This window comes from Perna viridis, chromosome 9 (assembly GCF_037379345.1).
Source record: "Perna viridis isolate PV_CMFRI_1.1 ecotype Kerala chromosome 9, ASM3737934v1, whole genome shotgun sequence".
NCBI classification, from domain to species: Eukaryota; Metazoa; Mollusca; class Bivalvia; order Mytilida; family Mytilidae; genus Perna; species Perna viridis.
In genome coordinates, this window is record NC_142453.1 from 22,627,035 (window position 1) to 22,639,751 (window position 12,717).

General features: G+C 34.3%; 2 protein-coding genes across 2 annotated transcripts; both read left to right on the forward strand.

Moving 5' to 3' along the window:
- Window positions 1–311: 311 nt before the first annotated feature.
- Window positions 312–6,025, forward strand: LOC148607360 (uncharacterized). The gene is made up of 2 exons (XM_088543528.1): window positions 312–784; window positions 1,281–6,025. The coding sequence occupies exon 2, from the start codon at window positions 1,418–1,420 to the stop codon at window positions 6,023–6,025; it is 4,608 nt and encodes a 1,535-aa protein (XP_088399654.1). The 5' UTR covers window positions 312–784; window positions 1,281–1,417.
- Window positions 5,675–8,205, forward strand: LOC148607361 (uncharacterized). Its single transcript, XM_088545127.1, has 2 exons — window positions 5,675–7,596; window positions 8,094–8,205. Exon 1 carries the CDS (start codon window positions 6,141–6,143, stop codon window positions 7,104–7,106), a length of 966 nt encoding a protein of 321 aa, XP_088401253.1. The 5' UTR covers window positions 5,675–6,140; the 3' UTR covers window positions 7,107–7,596; window positions 8,094–8,205.
- The last annotated feature ends 4,512 nt before the right edge of the window (window positions 8,206–12,717 follow it).

Genomic DNA, 12,717 nt, shown 5'->3' on the forward strand with positions numbered 1-12,717 from the left:
ACTTTAATTACTACTTTCACTAGGAGGAATTTCGTTCAGGAGATTACCAATTCTCATTGAGCATTTATAGTTGCGACTTTAACAGTTATCCAAGTATCTACCATAATAAAAGAAAAAAAAAGCTGTCTTTTGTTACTGCTTCATTAATTCATTCATTTCTTCACTGGATCAATTTAATTTTGGTTTTTGACAACTACAATACCATTTTCATCTTCAATTACATAGCAAGCATGTAACCAACGGAAATCTCGTAAAAGTCAATATACTAAGTATCTTAAAGTACAGTTAAAGCTAAGAGACAGCTAGCTTTTTGGGAAAGCTATTGCTTGTTACATCTCATTGTTCACCTCACATTAGAAATAATGCTTCTGTCCGTTATCAAATCATGACTCGAAAGGATCGTCCTTAATCGTTTTTAAATTCGTGGCTTCGACATATTTTTTTTTTATTTTGAAGCACAGGGAAGTATCTCTGTAATGTTCTCAATTACAATTTTGATATTTTTCCCTTGTCCCAATAGGTATTGTTTAGTTATATTTTCATTGGTTATATCTAACATTTGATATATTTAGATGTTCTAATAATTAACCTATTCCTATGTCCTATTTCATGACCCTAGGGTACGCTTGATTTCTATTTTGGATATTGTACTTTTACTTTCATTTTTGAGTCATTTCCTGTTTCCGGGTTTGAGATTACATGTGAACCACATAAGTCAGAGCATTGAACCAATGCGTTTTCCATCGAGATTTTTTGAGTCAATCTTTTCATGACAGACCACTATGTAAGTCTTATTATTATCTTTAATGCTTATATTTTATAGTTGCATACATATTTTTGATGGGAAAAGAGAAATTAATGATATTTTTTACACAATTGGCACACATGTTGTTTTCTTACATTTTGCCTAGATAAGCCATGCCTTTATAGTTTATGATAGGTATTTTGAGTTGTTTTCATTCCACTTGCAGTATTAATGATATTGTGACGTAAAATATGATATATCATAATTATTTATGCATCCCACATTCCCTTCACCAGTTTTGAGATATTTTGAGATACTTTGAGGGGGAGACTTTCCTGTTTGAAAAATTGATCTTACCCCTGCATCATAAAGGGAGATAATTCAAGTTTATTTCATAACACTTTTCTTTAAAATATTGTGTGATGTATTATTTGTTATCTGTATTTTGATTCTGATAAATGTCTTTGATATTTTGAATGTATGATAATTTTGATTGGACAATTATTTAGGAAAATCCTTTTTTGTATATTTTCAGCTTTTTACCACACACTATGTGCATTCATCAAATAAAAGTGAACTTCAAATGTTTTTTTGATTGAGGCCCATAGATGGTTATCTATCTGTCTGTACCTGTCTGGCTACGAGGCGGAATAGTAAAAAGATACCGGATTTATGTCAGAGAAGAGACTACGCAGAAAAACTGCCAAAGGTAAAGCCATGTTCGAAGAACAGAGAGAAGACTTTGAAGGTAAATGTGACAGTTTATGGAACGAAATCGAAAATTTGATTCTGAAAGTGCCATCATTAGATGCAATAGACAATATAAGACAATTTCAAAAAGATCTTGAAACATTGTACAAAAACTTTTGTAGAAGATCAGAGGAATATAAAGGTTTCCTTCAAAGAACAAACACTAGTGAATCTCAGCAGTATTTGGTTGATCATAATGACAATTTTCAAAGATGTAATGAAACTTTTCGAAAAGTAATTTTAGAAATCAAGAATAAGAAGTTAGATATGGTAGAGAGCATGTCAGAAATTAGTGGATCATCCTCGGGTACTACAGCAAGTCATAAAAGAGCAAGGGCTGGATCCGAAAAGGTACGCTTAGAATACATTAAAAAAGAAAGCGAACTCTTGAAGCAAAAAGCAGCCTTAGAGGCGGATATCATTGTAATAAAACAGGAAAGTAAAGTAGCAGCAGCCGAAACAGAAGCACGCATTCTAGAACAAGGTGATGAGGAACAAAAAGATGTATTCTCCAATCTTGGTGATACAAAACAAAAAGACACGTATGAATATGTGCAAAATCTCAAGTTACCAAAAACAAACACTGTAGAAATGGATTCTCAACAGAAACAGTTGCCATTCTTGAATAGCGTACAAAACAGTAAAATACCACAAAGTCAGACTACAAATAATGCCATGTCCGATATTTCAAAACTTATTTTCAGAAAAGACTTTCTGCTGTCGAGATTTGTGAAATTTGACGATAAACCTGAGTCATATGAATCTTGGCGAGCTTCATTTCAAAGTATTACCCGAGAATTAGGCGTTTCTCCATTTGAAGAAATAGATCTTGTAAAGTGGTTAGGGTCTGAATCTTCGAAATTCGCATCAAGTATCCGTGTTGCCAATACTCATGATCCTGTTAAAGGACTTCAGCGAATTTATGAACGTTTGTTTGAACGATACGGAAGACCCGAAATGATAGAAAGTGCCCTAAAACGAAAGCTTAACTCGTTTCCGTCAATCACTGTTAAAGAACATGTAAAACTCTATGATTTGTTAGACATTCTTACGGAGATAGAATCAGCGATGTTAAATCCACAATACGCTACTTTGCTCAGTTATTACAACTCATCATCTGGTGTTATTCCTATTATTTCTAAACTGCCACACTTTTTGCAAGAGAAATGGACAACTGTTGCTTCAGCTTACAAAAAATCACATTCTGTTATATTCCCTCCGTTCAGTGTTTTTGTCAGCTTCATTAGAGATACCTGTAATATTCGAAATGATCCAGCTTTTGCATACACCAGCACTAATCAAGTAGGCACTACCAAACCTCGTACTTCTCTTGTTTCTAGAAGATTAGACGTTACCCCAAGTAGTTTAGTACGCTGTCCGTTACATAAAGCGGGTCATTCTTTAAATGATTGTCGCAGCTTTAGAAAGCTTACCTTTCAAGACCGTAAGAAATTTCTTCGTGAAAAGAACATTTGCTTCAAATGCTGCCAACCGAGTGAACATGTAGCTGTAAACTGTACGGTTTCTGTTAAATGTCAGATTTGTGGAAATACACGTCACCCCACTGCACTGCATATAGATAAGTCATTGAATTCACACAATGAAACTTCAAACAATCATGGCGGGGAGTCAGTCAAAGACATTGTTTCTACAAAATGTACTACATTATGCGGAAATCTTTTTGGTGGACGTTCATGTGGAAAAACGGTTCTCGTAGATGTTTATTGCGTTACCGCACCCGAAAACTCTGTTAGAGTATACGCTGCCATAGATGACCAGAGCAATAAATCTCTTGCGTCGCCTAATCTATTAGATAAACTTGGTGTTGTAGGTACATCAGAAACATTTAATATGTCTTCATGTTCCGGTAAATCCACCTTAACTGGTAGGCTTGTCAACGGGTTAGTTGTCAAATCAGTAAGCAACAAATGCTCTTTTGATCTACCTGACGTAATTGAATGTATTCCTAATGACTTACCTGAAATAGCAACAGCTGACGTTGCCTCAGCACACTCACATCTCAGTAGAATAGCTCAATACTTACCTGAACTAGATACTAATGTCAAAGTTGAACTTCTTATAGGGCGTGACATTCCTGAGATCCACCATGTTCAAGATCAAATCCTTGGAGGTAAAAGTCAACCTTTTGCACAGAAACTCCCACTTGGTTGGGTTGTCATTGGAGAAGTCTGTCTTGGTAAGGTACATGCACCATCTTCTATTAATGTTCGTAAGACAAATGTTCTCAGCAATGGTAGGCATACAACATTTCCACTATGTGAGTACAACTTTGAAATCAGTCAACCTAAACTTGATATTCAGGATGAAATATTTGCAAAAACTCCACATGACAACAAAATTGATCTTTCTGTAGAAGATAAGCAATTTGTTTCTCTGATGAAAAGTAGTTTTGTTAAGGATGAAACAGGTTTCTGGACAGCACCACTACCGTTCAAACAACCTAAACAACCTGTACCTAACAATCGCCAACAAGCCCACAAAAGAGCACTGATACTTGATAGAAACTTGCATAAAAATCCTTTGAAGCGTGATCAGTTCATGACCTTTATGGATAAAGTATTAAAGAGCGGTGCAGCAGAAACAGCACCAACTACCTTTGCTGGAGAATGTTGGTATTTTCCTTTATTTGGGGTGTACCACCCAAAGAAACCGAATGAAATCCGAGGTGTATTTGATTCATCAGCTGTTTATGAGGGTGTATCACTAAACAGTCTTTTAATGACAGGACCTGATCTTACCAATAGCTTGATTGGTATTCTTTCGCGTTTTCGTTTGAATGAAGTAGCCATAACTGGCGATATTGAACAAATGTTTTATCGTTTCCGTGTAATAGAGAATCATAGAGACTATTTGAGATTCTTTTGGTACCAGAACAATGATTTCAATCAACCACTCATTGAGTACCGAATGACGTCTCATGTATTTGGCAATACACCTTCTCCTGCTATAGCAACTTATGGTTTACGACTTGCCGCTTCCAATTCTGAGAATGACGTCAAAAACTTTGTTTCGAATGATTTTTATGTTGATGACGGTCTAACCTCTGTTACAAATGCCAAATATGCAATTGATCTTGTGAAAAAAACGCAGGACGGATTGAAGCAAAATGGACAGATCCGATTTCATAAAATCGTATCTAACAGTGTAGAAGTTATGAAAGCCTTCCCAAATGATGATCTTGGTAAAGAGCTTAAAAATCTAGATCTGTGTCATGACATGTTACCTATTCATCAAAGTTTAGGACTATCTTGGAACCTTCAATCTGACAGTTTTGTGTTTCAACACCATATCACTGACAGACCAGCTACCCGTCGAAGCATGCTATCAACAAACAATAGTTTGTTTGATCCATTAGGTTTCATTGCACCTGTTACTATTAGTGGAAAGATTCTCCTCCGTCAAGTTATTCCCCCTGGCACTGATTGGGATGAACCTCTAAGTCCTGATCATGAGGAAAAATGGAACTTGTGGCTTGCATCACTTAAATCGTTAGATAGCTTTAAAATCCCACGCATGATCGTTCCTATTTCAATATCGTCTGTACACAATCCTGAAATCCACATCTTTTGTGACGCGAGTGAACAAGCAATATCTGCAGTTGCCTATCTGAAAGCAATTGACAATGATAGTACTGCTTTTTTAGGTTTCATTATGGGAAAGTCAAAACTTGCACCAGTAAAGGGTCACACAATACCCAGATTGGAACTATGTAGTGCTGTACTTGCTACTGAGCTAGGAGAAGCTATTTGTGATCATATGAATCTATCTCATGATGTATTTCACTACTACACAGATAGCCAAATAACTTTAGGTTATATTTGCAATACAACTCGAAGATTCTTCACTTATGTTTCAAATCGTGTTGAAAAAATACATAAAGTCTCAAAACCGTCACAATGGTCCTATGTTGCATCAGAAAAGAACACCGCTGATATCGGTACAAGATTTTCAAACACAGCAAAATTGACTCTCGTTGAAAGATGGACTAAAGGTCCTGCATGGTTACTCTCTGAAAACTGTAGTGATTCACAAACAGAAACCTATCCCTTAATTGAACCAAATCAGGATAAAAATATCCGTCCGGAAGTAGTTGCGTTGAAAGTCAGTATGCAAAACTTAGCAATTGGAAGTCATCGTTTTTCCAAGTTTTCGTCATGGAAATCGCTTGTACGCGCAATATCACATCTGAGACAGTTCATACAATTATGGAAATCAAAACGGAATGGTCAAAAAGTGGTTGTAAGTAAAAACGATCCAAATTTTAGGAAACAAACAGAAATGTTCATCCTCAAACAAGTTCAGAATGAATTGTATGAAAAGGAAATTGAGAATTTGAAGCTGAACAGACCTGTTCACAAATCTAGTTCGATACTTAAGCTTGACCCATTCTTCAATGATCATGGAATTCTTTGTGTAGGTGGTAGACTCAAATATTCAACTCTCTCCGTTATAGAGAAACACCCTATCCTTGTTCCGGGTTCCGGGACATCAAGGTCGACATTTAACTGAAGGTCAAATCAGAAGTGAAGGATTTTGGATTATTGGAGCAAAACGAATAGTATATTCAGAAATTTCAAAATGTGTTTTGTGCAAAAGATTTCGAGGCAAAGTTAAAATTCAAAAGATGTCAGATCTACCAGAAGCAAGATTGGCAATTTGTCCACCTTTTACTTATGTTGGAATAGACTGTTTTGGACCTTGGGAGGTAGTTACGCGCCGTACAAGAGGTGGCAGTTCAAATTCAAAACGATGGGCTGTTTTGTTTTGTTGTCCCTCTAGTAGAGCAGTTCATATAGAAGTCATTGAGGATATGAGTACTTCATGCTTTATCAACGCATTGAGACGTTTCATTTCAATTAGAGGCAAAGTGAAAGAAATCTTTTCAGATAGAGGGTCAAATTTTGTTGGAGGCGCCAAAGAACTTGGTATCCCTACAATATGTGTAGAAGACAAAGAAGTTCAGACCTTTCTCAACAATCAAGGTACTGTTTGGAGGTTGAACACACCATATTCGTCTCACATGGGTGGCTCCTGGGAAAGACTCATTGGAATAGCACGTCGCATCATTGATTCAATCTTGTATGAAAATAAACACAAGAAGCTAACACATGAGGTTCTAAGTACATTTATGGCAGAAACAACAGCCATAATGAACTCTCGTCCGTTGATTCCTATTTCAACTGATGCAGGATTTCCTGATGTTTTGTCACCTAATTCTCTATTAACTACTAAAACAGATGCATGTGTTGAAAACTTTAGCAATCTAAACATCCGAGATGTGTATACATCACAGTGGAAACTAGTTAAAATTATGGCAGACCAATTTTGGACTCGGTGGCAACGACAATATTTGCAAACATTACAACTTAGAAGGAAGTGGCAACAGACTCAAATCGATATAAAAGAAGGTGACATTGTGATTCTAAAAGATAATGAACAACATAGAAACTTTTGGCCTCTTGCTATTGTCGAGCATGTGTTTCCAAGTAAAGACAGTCACGTTCGAAAAGTTTTGTTAAGGACAATAAAAGATGGTCAACCTCGTGTGTATGTGAGACCTATCACACAAACTATTTCTTTTAAGCCATAATGAGGTGTGAACTTTGTGAGAACTGTGAATCATGGACTTTATTTTTTATATTTGTTGTATTATGGTTTTTGATTTTTTTTTATGATTAACTATAGTTAGGTAAACTATATGTTTGGGATTTTTCTTTGTGTCTTTGCATTCAATTTTAAGTAGTGATATTTTCATATCAGACGGGGAGTGTAATGTTCTCAATTACAATTTTGATATTTTTCCCTTGTCCCAATAGTTATTGTTTAGTTATATTTTCATTGGTTATATCTAACATTTGATATATTTAGATGTTCTAATAATTAACCTATTCCTATGTCCTATTTCATGACCCTAGGGTACGCTTGATTTCTATTTTGGATATTGTACTTTTACTTTCATTTTTGAGTCATTTCCTGTTTCCGGGTTTGAGATTAAATGTGAACCACATAAGTCAGAGCATTGAACCAATGCGTTTTCCATCGAGATTTTTTGAGTCAATCTTTTCATGACAGACCACTATGTAAGTCTTATTATTATCTTTAATGCTTACATTTTATAGTTGCATACATATTTTTGATGGGAAAAGAGAAATTAATGATATTTTTTACACAATTGGCACACATGTTGTTTTCTTACATTTTGCCTAGATAAGCCATGCCTTTATAGTTTATGATAGGTATTTTGAGTTGTTTTCATTCCACTTGCAGTATTAATGATATTGTGACGTAAAATATGATATATCATAATTATTTATGCATCCCACATTCCCTTAACCAGTTTTGAGATATTTTGAGATACTTTGAGGGGGAGACTTTCCTGTTTGAAAAATTGATCTTACCCCTGCATCATAAAGGGAGATAATTCAAGTTTATTTCATAACACTTTTCTTTAAAATATTGTGTGATGTATTATTTGTTATCTGTATTTTGATTCTGATAAATATCTTTGATATTTTGAATGTATGATAATTTTGATTGGACAATTATTTAGGAAAATCCTTTTTTTGTATATTTTCAGCTTTTTACCACACACTATGTGCATTCATCAAATAAAAGTGAACTTCAAATGTTTTTTAATTGAGGCCCATAGATGGTTATATATCTGTCTGTACCTGTCTGGCTACGAGGCGGAATATATACAATCAAAAAGCCTAGAAGGTAAACGACAGTTTTTCTCACTCAAGTTTGAAAGTTTTCAAAATATTTAAATAATAAATTTACATTTTAGCAATATGCTACGGATCATTAACCTGTCCGAACGGCGGTACTTGTGTCAGTCCTAATAACTGTGTCTGTGCTCCAGGATTTACCAGTTCTCGTTGCCAAGGTAGTTTTAGTTCAAGAACTTTATTTAATCACAAAAAGACAAAAATAATTTTAGAAAAAAGAAAAAACAAAAACAAAAAAACAAAAACAAAAAAAACAAAAAAACAAAAAAACAAAAAACACACACACACACTAGAAAATACGTTCAGAAATGAAAAATGCATTTGAAAGATGACTAAGCATCGCAGATCGTGCACATTTATATTCTCTTGGAACAATGATTCACATTTCATTGGAATTTCAAAAGATTTATCATATAGGTAGCTGTGATATATCGAATGTTTAACTATAAAACATTTTGATAATTCACACTGAATTCGCTCCCGTCAAAACATCACAAAACGTCACAATAAGTACATCAATCCACACTTCCCAAAATTTAAAATTTTTGTTTACCATAGCAACAAATAATAGAGAAAACATATATAAAAAAAGATAATCTATTGGTAATCGTGAATAACCAAAATACGATCACTAGTGCCAAGAACACATTAATGTTTAACTCTTGCAAGGAGCAAATTCTGCATTCTCGTTAAATCTAGGCGTTCTCCGGCACTATGTTTGCGTCATTTTGTTTGTTTGTTTTTTTTTTTGTTTTGTTTTGTTTTGTGTGTCTGATTACATTCTTTTGTATGTCGCTTGAATCTTGATTCCCTTGATTACTTCTTCACACCATACCTGCAAAAGACGAAAATTTTCACATTTGTGAAAAAATATCCCATCTTCCAAAGAGGCTTATGAAAGAACAAAACTATTTATTATTCACATTTTATCAACTGTTAAAGCACACATGTTTTTTTTCTAAATAGGCATTGACGAATGTTTAGTACGAAACGGTGGCTGCAATAACAAGTGTGTGAATTTACCAGGTAGTTATAGGTGCAAATGTGAAGAAAGAGAAACGCTAAAATCTGATGGGAAGACTTGTCAAAGTAAAAGCATAAATCATAGAGCATCCAAAATGCAAAAAATACAAATCATATTGTTGCAAATTCCGATATACTGCTTTAAAGTCATAACCTTGACTTTCGGGAGAGGAAGCCAAATTCATCACCAGGTTCTACAATATGCAATACAAGGAATGAAGCCTCAGAAGTTAAGGGATTTTGAAAATTGCACTACTGCTCATATTGATATGATTCGGGGTCTGACAAGTCTGACTACTGGGTTGGTAAAAACCCACCTTTTTAATTGTATTCAGTCTTGTAAATGTAAATAATAAATTGTATTTCGTTTAGTTGAGCTGCCATCTGTGCGTCCCCCTACATTATGTCTCAGGCCTAGTATTTTTTTTATATAGTTTCTCTATTTAAGAGATAGTCAATGTAGATACCAGGCAGATTCTATGATATTGGCCCCATAGAGTTAACTTGTCAATTGTTTTGTTCTTTGCTTTATGTACGGGGATTTCGTTCGAATCAAAAGTGGATAACTCAGTCAAAATCAACTATACATTCATTTTTTTACAAAAGCTATTTGATCTCTAATATATGTACTTTTAAAAAAAAAAGATAATTTGGCATGGACCACACAGTACCAAGTTCTTTTATAGACACCTCTTAAAACGCGTTTTAAGGGAATAAAAAAGTTTCATGTTTAATTTAATATGATATAATATTCCAAAAGCAATTATGCAGAATTTTTCATTTTGTTATACGTAGTGTCATTGATACTTCACAAATCTAAATATATTGCACAATTTATGTTTCTATTTTCCTAAAATGTAGAAACGAATGAATGTTCATTCAACAACGGCGGCTGTAGTCAGATTTGTGTTAATGAATGCAAATCTTTTCATTGCGATTGCAAACAAGGATATAACCTGACAGCAGATGGAAAGTCGTGTCAAGGTATAGTTTTACATTTTTCGTCTTTGTATGATGGTTAAACTGAAGATATATTTTGTCCGATTAAAATAAAGTTTCAGTGTTTTACGTATTTTTAAATTTGAAATACTCCAAGATTTCATAAATAGGGTAGATAAAATTTAATATAATTCGGGGTCAGACAAGCCTGACTACTGGGTTGGTGAATACCCTCGGGGACTGCAGATCCACCAGCAACGGTATTGACCCAGTGGTTCTTAAATAAACAAAATACCATTTTTATATATCGTAAATTTAGATATGCTTTACACGTGTTTCAAGGAGTAACCTCTTATCAGCAGCATTATAATCAAATATGTAGGAAGATCATAATCAAAATATTAGTTGTATACAAGAAGTACTCATAACCAAAACAATCGAAAGAGGTTTCACTGTAATTTTGAATGTTAACAGTTGGTTTTACACGTACTTATTTTCTAGACATTGATGAATGTAGAGAAACGTACACATGCTCACAAACATGTACTAACATCGATGGATCATATCGTTGTGGGTGTAAATCTGGTTATTATCTTAATACCGATGGATATTCATGTACAAGTATGTTTATATTCAAGTTAGCTATTCAAATTAGCTATTGTATTAACATCCCATTTAGAAATCTCAACTATAAATTTTCCAAAAAATAAAACTTATCTTCTGTTTACAGTTGCAAATATGATGGTACGAATATATCCACGTAATAAAGTAATTCAAAGGCAGTACTTTTGCAACTTTAAAAATTGGTACCCATGATAAGAGAGGTAAATCAAGCACCTTCATTCGAAAAAAAACGCGCTAGGTTTTCTGGTTAAGTACCAAACTATCCAGGTGAATACAAAATCTTATTGGATCGGAGTTGGCACGTGATAAATAGACAGGGACAGAAAGAGAAAGGTATTAACAACTGTTCATCAAATAAAATAGAGTATTTTTTTTTATAAACACCTACATAAAACTATATGATTTAAGGAGGTAGATACGAAGTAAGGAACATAACTCTTTGAATCAGTTATATGTTTGTATCATATTCGATTTCACCAAAGTTTTTCAAGCTTTCCTCTGAAACAGAATGATATCAGTCCAAGTTATTTTGATGCTTATCTGAGATTGTTGTAAAATGATGGAAACGTTCTAATAATTTGTAAGAGTCGTGTCCCCTACTCTAGGTCTACCTCCTTAATAAACGATAAATCTGCGACTTGACCCAATAGCTACAGTAATTTTTTTGTTTTCATAAATTGTCATAATTCAAATCGTATATGCGAGTTATAAGCACACTGCCTTTTTTTCTGTCAATTTATCTTCATAAATGTTACTTTGTATTTATACTGCTAAAGTACATTTCCCCTCCTGTAATACATTGACTTTTTCAAAAGCTTCAGGGAACTTTATAGGCAATTTTATAAGTGCATGTATGAACAATAAAGGAAGTAAACCAAAACATAGACATAGACGATTGTGTGAATGCACATTGTGGAAATGAGGGCAGCTGTGTAGACGGGGAGGAATCTTTCACTTGCCAATGTTTGTCTGGATTCGAGTGAGATGTCTGTGAGAAAGGTAATGTTTATCAATATTTTTCAAGGTATTCTGTCATAACATTTAGGAAAATGATTTAAAATTCATCAAGTAATGTTTACATTAATGAAACACCATTCGACGCATAAAAGTAGTGTAAACAAGGAACAAGTATCGCTTTATACGGGTTTGCAAAGTGCATCCCAACCATTTCTTAGTATGGGACACCCTAGAAACGCACTACTAGCGCACCTGGTCCATACTCCAAGTTTTACTTTTATTTCTTTGCACTTGTTATTTTGGTTATTTCATGTTCTTTGCTATGTGTCTCTATTTTCGATGTCTGGTCTGTCCCTAAATTACATTCTTTTGACTTCTGCTAGAATCTTGGTTCCCTAGATTACTCTTTCGCTGGTTATCTTCTTTGTCAAAGACTTCACTTTCCTTCATGATATCTTATCGTCTTTGTGACGAGAAAAAATACCTTTCAGCCCAAATCAGTTACTCAGGGTTATTTATGTCTACAATTGTCGATTGGAGAGTTCAAATCATATTACCATAGAATTTCATACAATGAATCCACAGAGCATTTACTTACTGATTTGCGTAAGAAGTAACGCATGGCTCCCAAGACTATTATCAGAATGTGATAGCATTAATACCTATGATTTTCAACACTGTATTCTTCTGATCCCCATACTTAGTTGAAATCCCGACTTAAAACATCATACAAATCGTTGTTTTTTTTTCTCCAAAAAGATGGTACACCTAGATATAAATATATAGTTCTTGGTAGAGATTCCTCATACTTTGTAAGAAATAATTCCAAATCATCTTCCAAATACACAGACAAAGATGTTTACGAAATGCTGGAACTTTTTATCAACAACATATGTCTTCAGTGTGGTGGACGCGTTTTTCAACAAACGG